Below are 21,638 nucleotides of genomic sequence, written 5' to 3' on the forward strand. Positions count from 1 at the left end.
CCGACAGAGCGTCTGCGACTGGTTGGTTGTTTATAAAATAATAACAACAACAACAACTTAGGCGATGAAAACAAATGTGTCCAGCAAAACTCTTGCAAATATCTAATTGAAAAGTCCGGTGTTTTTGTCATTTAGAATTTATTTGTTGTTAAAACAATTTTATACATATATGGCGATTATATTTGTATATATATTAAGCATAGGCTGTGCTGTCATGAACATTGAATAAACTTGATGCTAATTCGGATTAAACATTTCGAATGAAAATTTCGCTCTCATTAAATTTAATATTGCGGGTTTATGGGCGTTCTGTAACACTTCCGTTTAGTGCCAATGATATTATGCTGAAAATGAGTAGTTGTATTATCAAAGTAGTCATATTGTACAGTTCCCTCATATTGAGCATCTCCTGGTATCGATCATTTTGTTGACATTATTAACATTAAGCTCTTGTGGTTACATCATATGCAGATCATGTGAAGTTGTAAATGTAGTGCAGTTTTGCAGGCTTTGTATAAGGACATCGAATATACGCTTTTTAACAAGCAGATTGTATATCAATCATATAATATCAGTGCTTCTGCCATTGGCCAAATTAGCCACTGGCTACAAATAAGACAATTTGGCTACACAAAATTCCATTTGGCAACTAGGTTTTGTACATTTATTATCACACATAAAATATCCAAAGTCGCAGAGGTGTAGTGGATATGGTGTCAGCCTAGGGAACAGGAGATCATGGGTTTCAGGGTTTTTTTTCCACTTTTTGGGAAGATAGCCCATGGCTTTGGAATTGGGAATTTTATCGGCATTTTCATGAAATTGGGAAAATAAATTCATTAGCCTTTTTTTCCACACGAAAAGTCCACTGATTATGGAAATACTAAATTTGATAAAACCCTTTATAATCATTCAAATTAAAAGAACAAAATCATATAATACTTTGTTAGATGTAATTGAATTAAAATTGAGATAAAATACACATTAGACATCTTTAAAAAAAAAAAAAAAAAAAAAAAAAAAATTTTTTTTTTTTTTTTTTGGAAATTGGGAATTTTTGCCACATTTTGGGAAAAAAGTATACTTTTTGGGATTGGGAACATAGCCGAATTTCGGCTATAAAATCGGGCCAAAAAAAACCCTGGGTTTGATTCCCATAGTAGGAGCGTTCTTTAGATTTCTCCCATAGACACCAAGTAATGGTTCTAGCTAGTCCCAGGAAACAGACTCAAGCACGTTTCAAATAAGCCTAAGGCTTTCTATGCAATAAAGCTACAGTAAATGGGTTTAAATATCCAAAGTAATAAGAATTAAGACATAAAAAGGTTAATTTGGCTACAGAAAAATTGTACCCTGAATATAACTAGCACCACAACTTATTTAAATATTTTGATTTAGATTGTGTAACCAGGGTTTTTTCAGCACTGTCGAGGACTCCGGAAAACGGAGGCATTCCCAAAGCAAACAAACCCGATCCCAAACCGAAATTATAAAAAAAAATCCCAATTTCCCCCCAATTTTTTTTTTTTTTTTTTTAGAAAGAAGTGTCTTAATACTTATGATTATCAGATTATGAGAAAAAAGTGTCTTATGACTTATGATTATTAGATAATTGTTAACCTGCTGTGCTCCCCATTACCACACAAACCAAACCAGCGATTTTTTTTGTCCAATTGGGAAAAGTACCCGTACCGGTCCAATTGGGAAAAATTGAGTCGTGAAAACCCTCAAATTGGGAAAAATCGAGTCGTGAAACCCTCAAATTGGGAAATTGGTGTTTTTGATTTTATGCTCCCAAATACTTAAAAATTGATAACTAAGTGTTTTCAAGCTGTCAAAATTATATTTACCTAGGTTCAAACCATACAGCTGCACAGGGAATCTAACAAAATGTTGCATTTTCCAAAAAAAAAAAAAATAATATTTTTTTTTACCTTAAATTGGGAATTTTTTGGCCAGCAATTGGGAAATTTGTAGTTTTTACGTAATTGGAAAAGTGCCGTTTACCGGTACTTTATAAAGAAGGAAAAAAATCGCTGCAAACTTACTCATCTGATGCTTACACTTTGTACCTGCATTGAAGGTTTAGATCTGAATGACAAAACATTGGAGGAGCTTTGTGATGCTCTCATAAGAGAAAGCAGAGAAAAATTATGCTGTAACTTGTGTGACTAACCAGTGTTTGTTTTGGTAAAAAATATCTGTTAAAAGTTTTTGACAGTACAGTTCTTATCTCAGAGTGTAACTGACACTGAGAGACAAAATTGCAGTACTTGCAGAATAAACATTGAACATGCCAAATATTGCATGTGTTTATATAAAAAGGACAACATAACAAATAAAAACAAATTAATTTGTTAAACCACTGACTTATTTAAGCATGATAAATTCACAATGTTTTCCCAAAATAAGCCGTTTCATCGAAGCCAAAATTCCCAAAATGGACAATTTTGTCGATAAAAAATTCCCAATTTGGTCAGACTCCTTTTCTCAAAATAGGCAGAAAAACCCCTGGTAACCTTGCACTATTGATAAAGACTTGTTTTCTTGCATCAGCTAGGATTTGAAAAGGGGGGGTGGTTATTTTGTCAAAGGGGCAGTTTCACGCGCAGAATTTTGTCAAAAGGGCACTTTCAAGCACGTGTATCTGGATATTGCATATTGCATTTCATTTTTTTTTATGTTATTAATAATTGTTAAAATATATTATTTCCATTATTATTAAGCCATCCATATAAAATGTCTACACTGAGGAATAAATTAGAATAAGAGATTTATACATTATATATGTCTTTTTTTTAAATCAAAGGGCAGGCATAGGAAGGTCAGGGCGGGGCTTCGGCAGGGTAGGGCGCCCTTCCATTTAGGCCTGGCTGGAGCACTCCCCCAGGTTTGCACATAATTTATTGATTCCCTGTTCTTATAAATTTACAAACATCTGATTTTAGTCTACGAAGAGCCACTAATATTCTCAACAACTGTACTAAGCATTTAGAGTCAATGTCATATATTGACATTTTAAAACAAATTAAGTTCTGTGCAATTATTGAGCTTTCTTCTATACCTATATGTTAAATTTTGACTAAATATCAAGATATACAGTACCAAAAAAGTCCTTCTTAATACAGATCCGTAGTTGATTTTTGCAAACGTAAAAGCATCACACTTTCTATTGCAGTGTGAATTTTAATCAATATCTGCTACACATAAGAGTGTTACATCATTTTATTGGTCATTATTAGGATAGTCTGACTGTATCATTATTAAACTTTTATGTTTTCATAAAACATTGTTGAGATATTAAAGGAAATATAAGTTAGTCCAAGCACTTAAATCATGTTAAACATTTTATTATTTTGACTAGCTTGTGTAATAACACAATTTTTATTTTTTCCTAGATATATGAAATTAGTAATAATTTGTTGCTATTTATGGAAAAAATATTAACTTTGGTTAGACATGCCACCTTTTGACGCGTTCAGTAATAACACACAGTAAAGGTTTCTTTGTACTTGATATTTTCAGGTTTTGTTGATGCAATAATTTATCAACTCTTGATCAATCATGGCAGCTGCAGTACTCCCTAAGGACAAGCTTAAGGTATGCCCATGAATTTTCACTTTTATAAAAAATATTTTTAGAGTTCTAACATACTTTGTATTCTAGACTTACGTTCTTTGCATTCTAGACTTAAATGCTTTGGATTCTAGACTAACTTGCTTTGGAATATTGACTAACATGCTTTGAATTCTAGACTAACATGCTTTGGGTTCAAGACTAACATGCTTTTGATTCCAGACTAACATGCTTTGGACTCTAGACTTACATGCTTTGGGTTCAAGACTAACATGCTTTTGATTCTAGACTAACATGCTTTGGACTCTAGACTAACATGCTTTGGGTTCTAGACTAAAATGCTTTGGATTCTAGACTTACATGCTTTGGATTCTAGACTAACATGCTTTTGTTTCAAGACTAACATGCTTTGGTTTCTAGACTAACATGCTTTGGATTCTAGACTAACATGCTTTGGATTCTAGACTAACATGCTTTGGATTCTAGACTAACATGCTTTGGGTTCTAGACTTACATGCTTTGGTTTCTAGACTAACATGCTTTGGTTTCTAGACTAACATGCTTTGGATTCTAGACTAACATGCTTTGGATTCTAGACTAACATGCTTTGGGTTCTAGAATAACATGCTTTGAATTCTAGACTAACATGCTTTGGATTGTAAAGTAACATGCTTTGGAATCTAGACTAACATGCTTTGGATTCTAGACTAACATGCTTTGGGTTCTAGAATACCCAATATATTACATGTATTTTTACCATGAAACTATTTTTATTGAAATTTTGTTTATATATATTTATATTGAAAGCTGTAACTTAAGATGAAAAGTTTAAACGGGAACTATTGTTAACAAATACCCTTTATAACTAAAGTATGGGGTTTTACATGACGCTGTTATTAGTAAATAGTTTTAAATAAATGGGCGGTGGTATTTGATAAAGGGGCTTGATGCAAGTGCGTAAAGTGTCGTCCCAGATTAGCCTGTGCAGTAGGCACAGGCTAATCAGGGACGACAATTGTCGCCTAAACTAGATTTTTGCTAAGAAGAAACTTTCTTAAAACAGAAATCATAAACACGGACAGTGTAGTCCCTGATTAGCCTGGGTGGAATGCACAGGCTACCCTGGGATGACACTTTACACACATGCATTAAATCCCCCTTTTCACAGAGCACAACTAAAATATAATTGTTCTCCTTATAGAAAGTGTGTTTTAGCACAATAATATAAGCAATATTTCATTAAACTTATAGGGCTAGCTTCAAAACATGTAGTAGCCATACATTTTTGAGTCTGTTTCATGATTTATAAGTTCTGACCGTCTTATTGAAAGCAATCTATTGATGAAAACAAATGTACAACAGGTTTTTTTTTGGCCCGATTTTATAGCCGAAATTTGGCTATGTTCCCAATCCCAAAAAGTATACTTTTTTCCCAAAATGTGGAAAAAAATTCCCAATTTCCAAAAAAAAAAAAAAAAAAAAAAAAATTTTTTTTTTTTTTTTTAGAAAGAAGTGTCTTATGCATATTTTATCTCAATTTTAATTCAATTACATCTAACAAAGTATTTTATGATTTTGTTCTTTTAATTTTTATGATTATAAAGTGTTATATCAAATTAAGTATTTCCCTAATTAGTGGACTTTTCGTGTGGAAAAAAAAGGCTAATGAATTAATTTTCCCAATTTCATGAAAATGCCGATAAAATTCCCAATTCCAAAGCCATGGGCTATCTTCCCAAAAAAGGGGAAAAAAACCTGTACAATTCTGTCTTTTTCAGATTTTGTGCTTACACGGCTACAGACAGAATGCTCTGAGTTTCAGAGAACGAACTGGTGCTTTCAGGAAGATCCCAGTCATAAAGAAGAACACAGAGCTGGGTAAATAATGCAACATTTTATTGTTTAAAATTAGTGTCACAGTTCTTTTACTGATGTTCTGTCATAGAAATAAGAGGGTTCATTTCAATATGTCTAGTCTCTTAATGGTTTAAAAACCGGTAGTTTATATGTTTTCAAATGAACAAATTGAATCTTTTCTAAATAAAATTCGGAATACACACACATTCAAATAAACAATTTATGTTAGGTTGCACCAAGTAACAGAGTGTACATGGGATCAGCCCGTAAAAGTGTAAAAGAATAGCTTGAAATTTTTAAAAGAGCAGTAATTTGTCCGTTAAAACTTGAACATGTTTGTCATGTATACACTTAAAAACTTTCAAATGTCCAAAGTCTGGATTGGCAAAATTTCGTTTGTCAGAAGTTAACAAAAGACCTGCTTATTGATTGCCTTGTCTTCTTATGTTTCCAGTTTTCATAACTGCCCCAAACCGTGTTCCACCTTTGCCCACAGTCTCAGACGAGGAAACTAAAGCAGAAGGTATATCAAGTAGGAAATTAATAGGAAAAAGTGCTTGCATTAAAAATGCTGATTCTGCATCAAATAAAATCCTTGAATATTTTTTTGTCAGCTATCTTTAAGCTTTTGTAAACTTGTTACTTGTTTCCCCATATATGTAAATTTGTAATGAAATATGTATTGTTGTCATGCAATATTAAAAATAGAAAGAAATTTAAAAACAAGTGCCATATGCTTTGGCCACTTTGCATTTTGCACTAATTTTACCTTTTAGTGGAAAACCAATAAACAAAGAGGGTAATCAAGAAAAACATTTAACTTCAAAATTAATGTACATGTAGTTTCCATGTTTAAGTTTGTTGTATGTAAACTTTTTTTTCCATGTATTTCGAAACAAATAGGATTTTATTTATTTTAGCGAAATACTATAACAGTTCCATATTTATCTAGATGCACTGATAACTTGTGATATAAAACAAGTTTTGTTTAAATATCAGTGCAGTACTATATTATAATATTTCTGTGAAATCCTCTTACTTTATTCATGTATTTTGTATTATTTTGTTTAATATTAGAAACTGTAAGAAACATATGTGCAATACAATCATGTTTTGTTCTGTTCTGATATCAGGTGAGGGGGAAGACATGGGGTGGTGGTTTTCCAGGCTAGACAACAGCTATGTTGCAAAGGACTACACAGACTGTTGCCCAGGCTACCAGGACTCCATTGACCTTGTCACCGGGGTTTTCAAAGAACAGGTGAGAATTCATGATGTGTATAGCTTGATTTAAACCTATTTATTTCAGCTTGGTTTCATCAAAAGCCTAATGCTTATTGAAGCACTCTCGAGTTTGTTTCCTGGATAGAACTAGTACTTGGTCTCTTCTGGGGTGATTGGAAGAACGCTAGCGCATTGAGGATCGAACGGGTGCCCTCCCAGTCCCTAGGCGGACACCTTGTCCACTACGCCACAGCGACCTTGTTACTTGTGAACTCTATTAGCATAAATTACACGCTTGAAATTTGAATTGTGCTTTAATATATTCAAAGTCAGTTTTGTCCATGCACAAGTTTAACAGGATAAACAACAACATAAAGTGAGTTTTGGGGTTTATTAGTCCCCTACTGGTGCAACTAAAAGGGACTTTAGGTTAACCACCTGTCCAACTGTATGTATGTCTGCTATATGCTTTAACTCAAAATGTACCCAGTCTTGGTTGAAGAAACTTGCTGGGAATATGCACATTATTTTCGCTGTTTTTTTTTCTTCAGAAAATTTTTTGGTTGCTTTGTAAGCAGATGCTTTGGTACAGAAATCATTGAAATTCTAATATTCCGTCTGAAAAATCTGAATCCTGCAATAAAGGATGATGGGTGTCAGTCCATATTGGTATATGCAGGCTATTTCAGTTCTTTCATAACACAAAATAGTGGTTGCTATGGTTACTGAAATAAGTGAAAACAAATTTGGATTGTTCAACAAATTGAAAAATATGTAAGCTAGGTGAATGAAACTTGGTATCATGATAGAGGGCCATATGGAGAATTTTTACATTATTTAAGTTTTGTCTGTCTATCCATCTGTTAGTCGGAAAATTGTACGATGATGCAAAAAGCTCTGAAGCTAAGTTGATGAAACTCAGTATGTGGATAGAAAGCCATATGATGGATATGCGTGTCTTTTTTTGTCTGCAGAAGTTTGTGGTTTCTATGGGTACAGAACTTGATACAATTGCAATCTGGATCCTGACGACTCCAAAAGCACTTATGACAGTTTAATAAAACATATGGGGCTCCTGTTCTTTCTTCAACAGCATTTGCCCAGTAGGGGACTGCTGATCTGTATGTGACAAACCTTTTTTATTGTTTTGGCGTTGTAGGTTCGTCCGTCTTTCCGTCCATCCGGAGCCATATCTTGGGTTTGGCGGATTTCATTGAAACTTGGTATGAGTATATATATGGATAAGGGGATGATGCACGCCAAATGACATTGTACATTATCTGTTAATAACCGAGTTATGGCCCTTTGTATCTTGATAAAATGCTTTTTTGCGTGTCAAATAAAACACTTTTGTGTCCAGAAGCAAATTGGCGGGGGATATCAATTCAACGAATTTGTTTGTTCTTTATCTATTTAACCAGCGTCCATTTGAACACTATTTTGTTCATTGTGATGATAATCATGCATAAAGATTATTTATTTATTTATTTTCAACTTAGTTATTTCAGCTTGATTGCATAGAAAGCCTAAGGCTTATTTGAAACGCTCTCGAGTCCGTTTCCTGGGACTTGAACCAGTACTTGGTGTCTATGGGGGAGATCCCACAGTGCAGATTAAACCCATGACCTCCCGGTCGCTAGGCGGACACCATATCCACTTCACCATGGCGACCAAGTTATTTGTATGATGTATAATCTGTTGAGTTAATTAAAGCTATATTTTAAAAACAACTGAGAAGGTTTTGTGACGAGTCCATATTTTTGTGATTAACGATCAGGAATAGAAGTTGATAAATCTGCCATTACATGGTTTTTCAAAGAACAATGGGGGAATTATTTTGTAAATGTATGGTAAACATACTTACCCTCAAATTAACACATTTTAATATCCTCTATTACATTCGAAAAATATGCTTGTGTTGTTTGAGACTGCCGTTCATTGTTTGTCACCATGACAACACTCAGAAGTCTACAGTTGATCCAGTGCAGGGCGTTTTTTCCTTCTTTAGCAAGGGTCTTATATAGGCCCCTTCCCCCGAGAGAAAGGCCCCATCCCCTAGGAGAATTTCTATAAAATTATGCAATTTTTCCCCAAATGTTAAGCTAAACTTTAAAAATGTCTTCCCCTTTTTCACTTTTGTCAATATTTTTTCCCCAAATATTCAAAGCCAGGCCCTTTCCCCAAATCAAGAAAAAAGCCGTGACATTGTTATTTAGAAATAAATGTGTAAATTTGTAAAGTTAATTTTATATATAACATGTAAAGAACTGACAGTATCTACACTGCAGCACTCGTCAGTCATAACACAATTTGTTATGTGTATGTATATTTCAGGGGCCGTTCGATGGAGTTTTAAGTTTCAGTCAGGGTGCAGCATTCGCTTCCCTGCTTTGTGGAATTCAGCAGCAAAATCCAGGTTTGTTGTTCTAAATATTTGATCGAGATAAATTGAATGACAAACATTTTGTTTGTTTGTTTAGCGCTATTTGTTTGCTCTTTTTAGCTGGATATGAGTCATTTTACTTTTGCCAGTATCAGGATGCAGGATCATGTGACTGTGTGGGGTTCACAATTGATCGTTAATGGATGTTAACACACCAGTATGTGGTGCTTTTCTCCAAACTATTTTTAAAACAATTTTTCTTGCGAATTTCAACTAGTGCATAAAAGACAGTTTTTTAATCTTCTTATGGCAATGTGAAATACATCAGAAATTGTTATGCCCCCGGATTGAAAGATCGGGGGTATATTGTTTTTGGCCTGTCTGTCATTGTATGTGTGTGTCCCAAAACTTTAACCAAAACTTTAACCTTGGTCATAACTTTTGCAATATTCAAGATAGCAACTTGATATTTGGCATGCATGTGTATCTCATGGAGCTGCACATTTTGAGTGGTGACAGGTCAAGGTCAAGGTCATCCTTCAAGGTCAAAGGTAAAAAAAACAAATTCAAAAACTTTAACCAAAACTTTAACCTTCTTCATAACTTTTGCAATATTGAAGATAGCAACTTGATATTTAGCATGCATGTGTATCTCATGGAGCTGCAAATTTTGAGTGGCGAAAGGTCAAGGTCATCTTTCAAGGTCAAAGGTCAACTTTATGGCTTCAAAGCGGCGCAATAGGGGGCATTGTGTTTCTGAAAAACACATCTCTTGTTTATTCAATAAATCTGTGTTCTTGGCCAAAAATTCTACGTGTAACGCATTCATGTACATGGTTATGTCGCACACAACAATAAATTTTTGCAGCTATTTCAGACGTATTCAATGATTTATTGGTAAATCTTAAGATATCACCACAAACTGCAAGAAAATATGTCTTTTATGCACTAAAGATTTTTGCCATTGTATTTCAATAACTTGAGATATTTGCAAAAATAAAGTTCTTAATAGTGTGTTTACATTCTGTCAATCCCGTATGTAAACCTCTGTCAACCCATTGATCCCGCACCCAGAGTATGCAACAGCTGCCCTTCTTGATTCAAAGGAATGTGAACCCTTTGCATGCTGGGATATTTGTCGTCTGCTAGATTGGTGTCTGCTGAATTTCTAAAATAATAATTTTCTTCACTTTTTTTCAAAGACCTATATCAGAATAGCAAACAGTTTGGCCTTAAAAATTCAGTTCCAGCGCTTAAAGGGTTAACAATGGCTGTAGAAGAATTTCATAACAAATCCCACACAAGTTATCTCGCAACACTTGGGATCGAACTGCTATCCTTTGATTTGTGGTCCATCAACCCAGTCAACAATAGAAACAGCTTATTGTATTGATCACCAAATGAAGTTAAAGTAACATAAATACTAAAAAATCAACAAATATTTTCGCAAAATATTTCGTTAAATAAAGTTAACCCATAAAAATCAGTGTTCCTTATAGCAATAGCCAAAGTTTCAATGATAGATGTGGTATTGTTACATAGATTTAATGATTTACAAGATGCTCGTTTTTAATTTTTTGTGGCACAATATATTCCATTTTAATTTCCAGCAATAATATGTATTCATACGACACACAAAAATTAACATGGTACATGAACATGTGTTGAATATATTGTCCCACAAAAAAACACAAAAAAGAGCATTTTGTTACTTGTTAAATCTATGTTACCAGGCTACATCTAGCATTGAAATTTTGTCTATTGCTATAAGGAACATTGATATTTTATGTGTTATTTTTATTTTTGAAATATTGTACAGAATATTCGTTGATTTTGAGTGTTTATGGACTTATGGAATGTTGAAAATCTTGTAATATGATGCCTAATTTTTTGAGGAGGCAAAATTAAGTGCAATGTTAGCAGCTTTAGGATTCTTCAGCAAATGAACTTCTGTTTGAAATAGAGATCTTGTTATATGAGGGCTGATCAGCAAATTTAGTTTCATGTTAACATGCACTGAAAAATAATTTGTTTTCTCTTATATTTCCTTAACCCTTTGCATGCTGGGAAATTTGTCGTCTGCTAAAATGTCGACTGCTGAATTTCTAAAATTAGCATTTTCTTCGATTGTTTTTCAAAGAATACTATCAGAATAGCAAACAGTTTGGATCAAGATGAGACGCCACGTTCTGTGGCGTCTCATCTGGATCCAAACTGTTTGCAAAGGCCTTCAAAATTCGGTGCCCGCACTGAAAGGGTTAAGGTTTTTTTAAACACAAAATAACATGTATAATGTAGATAACATTAGATGTGTTGCATATGTTTTTTTGTCCTCTCTGATATCATTGCATTATTGTGTTATTGCTCATATTATACATGCATTTGTTTGCAATCTCGGAATAAAATGTGTTGGAAAAATAAAAACTTATATTATTAACCAGGTTTTCCGAAGGAAAAAACTGGTTATTAGATTGGCGAATGCGGGCTGGCTGGCTGGCTGGCTGGCTGGCTGGCAGGCTGGCGGGCTGGCGGAACAAACTTGTCCGGGCCATAACTATGTCGTTCATTGTCAGATTTTAAAATCATTTGGCACATTTGTTCACCATCATTGGACGGTGTGTCGCGCAAAATAATTACGTCGATATCTCCAAGGTCAAGGTCACACTTTGAGTTCAAAGGTCAAAAATGGCCATAGATGAGCTTGTCCTGGCCATAACTATGTCATTCATTGTGAGATTTTAAAATCATTTGGCACATTTGTTCACCATCATGGGACGGTGTGTCGCACGAAAAAATCACGTCAATATCTCCAATGTCAAGGTCGCCGCGACTAAAAATAGATTTGTTTTACAAACAAACTTACAAAGGGGGTTAATTTTGTTTGTTCATTTCAAAAGTTCAGTTTGAGTTTTCTCCCTTTATCAGATTTTTTTTTCACAATGAAAACCTGGTTTTGTGACAAATTTGTCCCTTGTTATTTTTAGCTTAAAGATTGTGCAGTAATCAAGACAATATTAAATTAGAAATGCAACTATTTTGAATAACTAGACACATTCAACTAATTTGTAAGTTTTCTTTCTATACACTTATTAAGACCAGACAATTCTTACACTTAAGTCTAAGAATAAAGAATACTCTTGAAATAAGAATATTAAAGAAATTCCTTTTATTTGATTCAAACTTGACACTTACTGTTACCACCCTTATCTTCATCATTCTTCATTCAGAACATTTTGTTAATGACATAATCACCAGTGGTAACCTGTATATATTCAAACACTGAATTCATTTTTCTCTGTGCTAATTCTATTATTTATTCTAAAGTCAAAGAATGGGTTGATGAATATAGGACCAGGTTATCAAGCAACAAAGATCTGTAGTTTCAATTTTGTAATTTCTTTTACCTTTTTACGATAATAAAAATATACTATTTCAAAATATAAAAACAATTTAGCCTAAACATTTGTATATAGCAAATTTCTTATATTTTGAAATCATTATACTCTCTACTTGTCTTTAAAGGGTAGGGCTATGTTAGCAGTCCTTATGTCGGTCAGATGGTTTGTCAATTGGTCTGTCAGTGGACTGCATATTATGTTATTGGCTAATAGATTTGAATTAGATAGAATTGAAACTTAACATATATCATAAACATGCAGTTTTTCCCCAAAGCTCTAGTTTCTATTGCTGTAAAGCGGTATCAAATTCTACTATTAGGTGTCTGGTTTAAAGAATTAAGCATTTACTACCAGTGTTACTGAAACGTCAAATTCAAACTTTTAAACTGTTGTACATTCCCTATATAATTTCTATTTCAGATTCCCCAATCAAGTTCAACTTTGTTATATTTGTTGCGGGCTTTAAAAGTCGACAGTCGGCGCACAATGTCTTGTACAGCAAGAAGATAACCATTCCATCATTACATGTATTTGGAAAAACAGATAAAGTGATTATGAAAGGTATCGATAAATCATTTAATTGCAAGTTCAAGATTGTTTTACCATTCTTGTGGTGCATGACCTATACATATATTGGAGTCAGGTTGTTATGCTCCCCATATATATATATATATATATATATATATATATATATATATGGGGAGCATATAGTTGCCAGTTTGGGGTTCCTTACTTACTTTCATCACACTTTTGTTACCGTTTCTCATAGCGCCTTCAATATTTTACCGATCTCTTACATATTTGGCATGTAGGTATCTTGCATGGACTTCTACCTTATGATGATGCTTGAGGTCACTGGGGTCAAGGTCAAGGTCACTAAGGCTAATAATAGATTTTTCCGTCACAATTTTGTTACAGTTTCTCATAGCACCTTCAATATTTTTCGATCTCTTACATATTTGGCATGAAGGTACCTTTCACGGACCTCTACCTTTTGATGAGGTTTGAGGTCACTGGGGTCAAGGTCACTGAGGCTAATAATAGATTTTTCTGTAACAATTTTGTTACAGTTTCTCATAGCCCCTTCCATATTTTACCATTCTCTTACATATTTGGCATGTAGGTACCTTGCATGGACCTCTACCTTTTCAGGAGGTTTGAGGTCACTGGGGTCAAGGTCAAGATCACTGAGGCTAAAAATAGATTTTTCCATCACAGTTTTGTTACAGTTTCTCATAACCCCTTCGATATTTTACAGATCTCTTACATATTTGGCATGTAGGTACCTTGCATGGACCTCTACCTTTTGATGAGGTTTGAGGTCAATGGGGTCAAGGTCAACGAGGGTAATAATAGGTTTTCTCAAGGTCACACTATAGTTACAGTTTCTCATAGCGCTTTCAATATTTGATCGATCTCTTATATATTTTTAATGTAGGTACCTTGCATGGACCTCTACCTTTTGATGAGGTTTGAGGTCACTGGGGTCAAGGTCACCGAGGCTAATAATAGATTTTCACAAGGTCACACTTTTTTTCCACACAATTAAACCATATATGGACAAAGCATCATTGGGAAGCATCCATCAGTTTTACTGATATCCTTGTTGGCATAAGTTTGTTGAGCAAACTACTTCCACATTACGAAAGTGATTGAATTTAAGCTTTGATTTTTTTTCATCACCATAAAGTGTAAATGCGTGCTACATTTTTAGCTCGGCTGTTTTCGGGAGAAAACCCGAGGTATTGTCATAGCCAGCTCATCATGTCGTCCGCCGTCCACCGGCGTCGTGCTAAAACCTTGACATTTTGCTCTAAAATCAAAGTGCTTCCATCTACAACTTTGAAACTCCATATGTAGATGCACCTTGATGAGTTCTACAAGCCACTTCCATTTTTGGGTCACTATGTTAACAAAACTGCACCTGCAACTGAGCGTTGGCACCCGTTATTTGGTGCTCTTGTTTACATGGGAGCAATCCACTCATTCCTGATTTTTGTTCTCTTTTACGTATAAACATGCTTGAACTTTATGATAATTAAAGATTGATAAACTTTACCAGGGCCATTTAAATGAAAAGTTTTCCATTTAATGTACCAGTATGCTTTTTTGTGGTTTATAGCGAAATGTCAGTGATTAAAAATTGACAATAACTTGTTTTAAAATGTGATAATTGTTATTAATTTTCACAGCGAATTGAGAGAAATGGATCTGCAAATTCACCAGGTTGACCCCTTTTAAAATATGAACAGATGATGGATAAGCTTTAAATAGTACAAAAAAATGGCTTTGGTAGATAATTGAATTTAATCCACTCATCATAAAAAATAATTATTTTCCACCAGTGAAAACATTTATTTTCTATGATAATAATATCAATTTCTCATATCATTTGTGAGTTAAAATCAATATTCAACTGAATTAAATTAACAAACTTCAGGGGTCTGATTTTTGAAACATATGAGGGGAGCAAAACTCCCTATGTTTTAAATGGATTCACCAAAACTTGTCACTTTTAAGTTGATGCTGTAAAGTTCTTAAGTATTGTAGAGATGGAAACTAGGAAGGATCCATCTTACAATTTGCCCTAAAGTTGGACCTTATAATTTCGTATTTTGTTAAAAAAATATCAAAATAACACAGGTTGGCAACCATGCTCAAAATGTTTGTTTCTGCCCCTGGTTTTGGCTTAACAATGTTGGCATTGAGCATGTAACATGAAAGGATAAAAATCACACCCCTGAGTCTTTATCAAATTTGTGTGGGTTTTCAGAGATGAGTGAAGATCTACTGCAGTATTTCGAGGCACCTACAGTGTTGGAACACGAAGGAGGTCACTTCGTACCAGCATCTGGTCCCCAGAAACCAGTATACACAGACTTTTTGCAGAAAATGCTGGCGAAAAAGGCATCCAGTTGATCTGGGCTAAACTGTAGTTGCTTTGATTAACTTGTAGCTTTATTATGTTAACCCTTTCCCACTCAGACTGCATTTTGACCTGTTTGTAGTGCCTTAGAAAATGAAATTAAATTTAAGAACTTTTTTTACTAGATTCAAGTTTTAACTGCTTCATTTCCAACCCTAAGATAGTGATGAGCAGCAAACAGTATGTTACCCTTGCAGGCTGTTCTGGTGTTATGCTGGTTGCATATAAACATTTTCACTTTGCTTCTGAGTGGGAAAGAGTTAAGTAATTCAAATTTATTTAGGACCACATTTAGCAAGATTCTCTAGTTTAAAACTTCATGAAACTAATTATTCATCGAAATGATGAATTTTCTTGGGGTGATGGGTGAGTAATTTAAGTTAATTTTGTGATTTTGTTGTTAATTATTTTCATGTTGTAAAGTTTTCAAACGGCTTTCTAAGACCCAGAAATTTCTGTACATTGGCATCCTACAGAACATTTAGCATAGCAAGGTCTCTAGTGAGTCAATTTGGTCTTGACTATTGCACCATAGACAAGCTATTAAATAGGGATTGATTGTATCAGGTAGCGAGTCTGCAGACTGGGACTGCTGACCTGACATGTTTTCTAGTTATGCTTTCTTTTGCTTATTACTTTGCTTATTATTTTGCTTATTATTTTGCTTTGTCTTTTGTCATGTTCTGCTTATTTGGCTAAACTTGTCTTAGTTGCTGCATAGATATCTCATATATATATGTATACTACTATGTGCTTATAAGCCTCTTTGTCATGCATGCTTATTATATTTTTTTAATTGAGTTAATTTATGCGTAGGCCTATCGCCTAGATTAGCATAAATCTCTCAGTTTTATGTTTTATTTCTTGTCACTTCCTTTTGCCTGACAAATGCTCTGCAAGTTATGCCATATGCCCTAAGTATTAATGCTGGTATTAACTATGTTTAAATTATTTTACTGTCTCGTTTAACAGCTGTTTTTAATATGTTATTATCTGATATGCTTTCCCTACTTATTTAAACTGCTTTAATTTAGTTGTAGGCGTATGGTCTTTATTAGCATAAATCTCTCAGTTTTTGTGTTTATGTGTAGTTACTTCCCTTTGCTTGACAAATGCTTTGCCATTTATGCCATTATGCACTTTTGTATTAATGCTTGTCTTAACCATGTTTAAACTATCTTACTGTCTCTCTTAACAGCTGCTTTTTAATATGTTATTATTATACATTTGTAAAAAATGTTGGTTTAAAAGCTAAGTATAGCTTATGTTATATGTTATGTACTCTTGCCGACTTTAAATAACATTTACTTGTGCTTGTTTTAAGAGATCACTTCACTCGAACATTCAAAACCATATTGATATTTATAACTTACAATATAGTGATGAAGTGGATATGGTGTCTGCCTATTGATCGTGAGGTAATGCGTTTGATCCCCACAGTGGGATGCGTTCTTAAGATTTCCCCCTTAGACACCAAGTACTGGTTTTAGTCCCAGGAAACGGACTTGAGAGCATTTCAAATAAGCCCTAGGCTTTTTATGCAATCACCTAAATAAATATGTTTAAACTAAACTCAACTAACTTACAAAGTGGGCCTTACTTAGTATAAAACTCCTTTCATAAAGTTCCTTATTTCACAGTCAAAGGCCAATTCATTAAAAGTTGAGTTTGTTGTTAATGTTTTTCGCCTTGTAAAGCATCAAGTATGCTGGAACTGTTATCAGATTTTACAACAAAATCATTTAGATTTTTTAACGTCTATGCAAGCAGATGAAAAAACTCGTCTGAATTTAATTTTTTTCATAGGATCTGTTTCGTCCAAAAAATATCAGCATACATTTACATCTAAAGAAAGAAGCCTTGACTGTTGTTTGTTGTATGTGGTTCAAAGTGAAATTGACCATAAACTGTCAATGAATATGTAAGTTGACCAATCATGGATGGATTTCAGAACTGGGATACAAATTCACTCTGCAAAGTCCAATCAATTTACTGAAAAACATTTATAAATTATTGTTTAAGCTGTCAATTAAGTGACTTGTTTGATGCACTGCTTGTCATGCAGGCAACCTCTTTTTACTTCTCCTCATGATGCATGCTTGTTTTGTTAAGTGGAAACCTTCCTGCGCTATTTACTTTCGGTACTTTTGTTAACCCCCCCCCCCCTACTAGAAGCTACTGGAATACGGCCCTAGGAGTCTCAGATGAGTTGGTAAGGTTGGACTGCAGGGGTACATTCGGAGTCCTCACATAAAGCAGTCTGAGGCAAAGTTAGACGGGGTTATCAGATGCAGGTATTTTTTGCCGTTTTATACACTTTATTACTTGTATTAATGTTTTTAATGCCGCTCACTTTCCAGTCATATCATCAAAAACAATAAAATTGTTTACTTTGTATTAATATTCGCTCTCTATCCTGATTTTACTCGATGCGAAATTTCTTAGCGAGGTGACGAAATACAGCTCAACAAAGAAAATTCCCAGGGAGTAAAGTAGAGATATAAAGCAAATATTGATACAAAATAAAAGCCCATCACATTTTTTTACTGATATGGTAGGAAAGTGAGCATCTTTTAAAAATCAAACAAAAGAAATAAAGGGTATACAACGGTAAAAAATGACTATCTCGGCTTGGACGTCGCCATCTTTGACTATCACATGATTACCCCCTCTGAAAGTATCTTATTAATGTTGAGATTGTTTACTTCTACAATTGCAAAGACGTCTTAAACACATGCTTTCTAAGGTCTCAGTAGATAGAATATCTATATAATGGTAATATGTTGCTCCTGCTTCTTTTTTGTTTCCATCTCATGCTCCTCTTGGTTTGATAAAATGTGTAAATCTCTTTAAATCTATGTCTGTTTTGCAAATATTCAATGTTGAAGGAATATGATATCCTTAAAAGCCTTAATTATTGGTTTTGCACTAAGAAATGTCCTAAATTTATTAAATTATTAGAAATTGTTACCACATTGGTCCAGCTTTCGACCATGCCCCCTTTTGCATCTCCATGTACCTTTTGTGGTCTTAGATCGTTCCCTTAGTTTGGATATACTAATGAAATGTATACTGATAAGCTTTATTGGTTTTACTTGTTAGCACAATGTGAGAAACGCATGAGTGCACTTTGTTGTTTTGTTAAAAATATAATTGAACTACAAATAAAAATAAACAAGCAAATTAGTTGAATTGATATCCCCCGCCAAAAAAACATTGTTTATGGATCGGTGCAAATCCCTTGATATACAGTATAATCATTAAGTGGAGGTTATTAATAAATAGTTAATAATTAAATGTAGGGTAATTGTTTTTATAAATTGCAATTCTCCTCATTGATATCTATGTACTCATGCAGTTTCATGTTAAAATCTTGTAGCGTATCTGATATATAACTTTGAAAAGTTGCATCATACAAAAACAAGAAAGGGCAATAACTTCTATTTAAGAAAGTGCAAGGTTATGGTTCTTGTGCATGGCAACACTCCCATTGATTTCTACACACCCACGAGGTCATTTTGAAATCTTGCATGGTTTCTTGAGATATAGCCCTGAAAAGTTTCATCATAAAAAAAACAACAAAGGTAATTAACTCATAGAAAGTGTAGGCTTATGATTCTTGTGCATGACACTTTTCCTTATTGAAATCTATCCACCTATGAAGTTTCATGTTGATATCTTATATAGTTTCTGAGATAAAGCCATAAAACGTTACGGATAAAGCCAAGTTTATATCCCTCCGCCTTTGAATTGATGAGTTGTGTTTTGTTGTTATTCCAAATGGAACTTTTGATATAAACTGTCATATATATTTAGTTATACGGCATATGACCCTAGTAACGTTGATTTGGATACGAACATGTGCATTTTGGAATTTCTTTATTTTTTAATCTGGCAAAAATAGTATTGCATATAAATAGATTTTAGCGATTGTTCCAAAATTTCAGTTTTAATTGTGGAAAGAAAGACTAGAGTATTAGGAGAGAACTAGTAAATTACTCATGATTAAGTAGGACAGTACCATGATGTTACTTCTCTATTTATATAAAAACTAAACTCTAAAATGACTACACACGAACCGAACTCATACGCTCCCTTGAACGGGGATTGAACATGCGCTTCACACCAAGGCAACAGGGTCTCAATCCCCGATTCCGGAAGCATATAAGTTTGGTTTTTGGTCGCTCTACCGAACAGTTGGGGTTTTGTCCGGGTACTCCGGCTTTCCCCCACAACACAAGACCACTCAAAAATTTAAAAAAATCTTACCGAACAGCTTTAATTTACAGCTATAATTTAAAATTCGTCCTAACTTTCGCGAGTCTATAAAGTAAATAAGGTAGGAGTGCTGGGAAACACTCCAGATCCACACATAATGGGGCCATATGCGCGAAAGAACCTCATAAACTCTTTTTCCGTTCGATATGTTTTATTATCCTCGTACATAGGTGTGTGAGAGTTGAGGGCATCCCACTCCACATTGTACATGATTTTCAAGCAATGTATACATACTATAACAAAATTTTAAGCATTTGATCATCAGTTAACTTCTACATTATAATACAAACAATATTGGTTTAGCAAATAATTGACAATACATGAAATCTAAATCCCTTATCACGGCTACTGCAAAAAGAGCTAACAATAGTTCCATATCTTTACTTTGATGCAAATCATTAACATTGTAAATTTCTTTTAATACATGGTACTGCAAGGACAGGTATGATTTAGCTGCTTTAATAGAGGGTATAGTTTTATTCATTTCACAATTGTAAATAAACATTTTGATCAAAACAAATATAAAATTTAAGGGTCCATTTGCATTTGCATGTCCCAATAGAAAGGAAGGTATTTGAATAAAGATTACATCCAGAAAACAAATCTGTTATCAACTTATTTACATGCTTACATTTCCAAAAAAATATGCTCTATTTTTTCACATTCATTTTGACAAAAGGTGCAGTTTGCTGTAGTTGCATATCCAGTTTTGAATAAGAAGGAGTTCGTACCTATGATTCTGTATACAATTTTATATTGAAACCACGGTAAACGGGTATCTCGTGTAATATGAAAAGGCATAGAAAAGATATGTAACCAATCTTTTGTTTCAATACAATTACAAATAGTTGACCATTTATTTAAACATGCTCGCGAAGACTCATTTTTGGTAAAAATATCATACACTGGTTTTGTACCCTTTGTTTTCACAAAGATGGACCGTAGACTTGTCGGGATAAATGGCTTCATAAAGGAGTTGTCAGTAGAGCCTCTCAGTTTCTTGTAACTTAATTAATAATGCCTTGGAAAAGCAAATAATTTGATTTGAAGTTGTAAACTTGGCAAAAGTCATTAAATTTGTAGTTGAATTAAGAGTTGAGCATTGTGTATCAAGTCACCAACAAAATGGATGCCTTTGTCAAACCATGATCTAAAAAACACGTAATACCAATTGTTATTTCTGGATTATAGAAAAGTGGATTCTGTAGCCAAAAGCTGATTTTTTAGAAGGTTATTTTCTGCTAAATTCAACAAATGAGTTCAATGTATCCTTCTAAAATTCATTATGTATCCTGTTAATTAAGTTTTCAGGATGGTAACTGCCACAGTTGTATAAATTTTGAAAATCAATCATAGTATTAAACATTATGTATCCATTTACCATTTCAAATGACTAGTCTATGGATCCATGCACACTTAAGAGAACTGACAAAGGAAAACAAATCTATCATCTTTAAACCTCCTTCTTTATAATCTTTTATCAAAATCTGCTTACTAATTCGTGGTTTTCAGTTCCACACATAGTTTTAAAAAACCATTTCATTGATATCTGCCAACAATTCATGTGGCGGATTTGGCAAAGAAACAAAGAGATGATTTAACGTCGGTAGTGCTAAAGTTTTAATAGTTTGAATTGTTCCTATTGGTGTTAAAATCCTTCAAGACCAATTTTTGAGCAAGGCTTTTATTTTAACTATTTTGTCAACGTTATTAAGTTCTATTATTTTTTAAGGTCAACGTGAAATTTTAAGCTAAGCATATCAAATGTTTGTTGGTTTCAATTTAATTTCCATCTAGTTTTAATGCTTTCGGAGCTTAACTTTTTTTACCTATCCAGACTTCTTTAGTTTTGTCGAAATTAAGTTTTAAGCCTGAGTAGTGTGAAAAGAGTGACAATACATCTAAAGTTTCATTAAGTGATTCTGCAGAGCCATCCAGAAGAATAGAAGTGTCAAAGGCAAATTGTGACAGTTTGTATTCTATGTCATTAATTTTG

The 21,638-nt window shown here is 33.8% G+C and overlaps 1 protein-coding gene across 2 annotated transcripts; it reads left to right on the forward strand.

The window, feature by feature from the left end:
- LOC127856557 (esterase OVCA2-like) lies at window positions 1-18,547 on the forward strand. 2 transcript variants are annotated; one of them, XM_052392850.1, is made up of 9 exons: window positions 1-113; window positions 2,810-2,890; window positions 3,526-3,600; window positions 5,355-5,454; window positions 5,888-5,965; window positions 6,567-6,694; window positions 8,992-9,073; window positions 12,859-12,999; window positions 15,212-18,547. In XM_052392850.1, the coding sequence occupies exons 3-9, from the start codon at window positions 3,565-3,567 to the stop codon at window positions 15,355-15,357; spliced, it is 711 nt and encodes a 236-aa protein (XP_052248810.1). In that variant the 5' UTR covers window positions 1-113; window positions 2,810-2,890; window positions 3,526-3,564; the 3' UTR covers window positions 15,358-18,547. The 2 variants fall into 2 exon arrangements, with proteins under 2 accessions (XP_052248810.1, XP_052248811.1); XM_052392851.1 differs by having other exon boundaries at window positions 5,888-5,956.
- Window positions 18,548-21,638: the final 3,091 nt, after the last annotated feature.

Source organism: Dreissena polymorpha, chromosome 13 (assembly GCF_020536995.1).
Source record: "Dreissena polymorpha isolate Duluth1 chromosome 13, UMN_Dpol_1.0, whole genome shotgun sequence".
Lineage (NCBI taxonomy): Eukaryota > Metazoa > Mollusca > Bivalvia > Myida > Dreissenidae > Dreissena > Dreissena polymorpha.

What these genes read in the sequence shown, in the direction of transcription:
- LOC127856557 (XM_052392850.1), top strand. Translation starts at nt 3,565, where the DNA reads ATGGCAGCTGCAGTACTCCCTAAGGACAAGCTTAAG. An exon ending in TCCCTAAGGACAAGCTTAAG is followed by an intron (nt 3,601 to 5,354) that starts GTATGCCCATGA and finishes TGTCTTTTTCAG; the next exon opens with ATTTTGTGCTTACACGGCTA. An exon ending in CCGGGGTTTTCAAAGAACAG is followed by an intron (nt 6,695 to 8,991) that starts GTGAGAATTCAT and finishes TGTATATTTCAG; the next exon opens with GGGCCGTTCGATGGAGTTTT.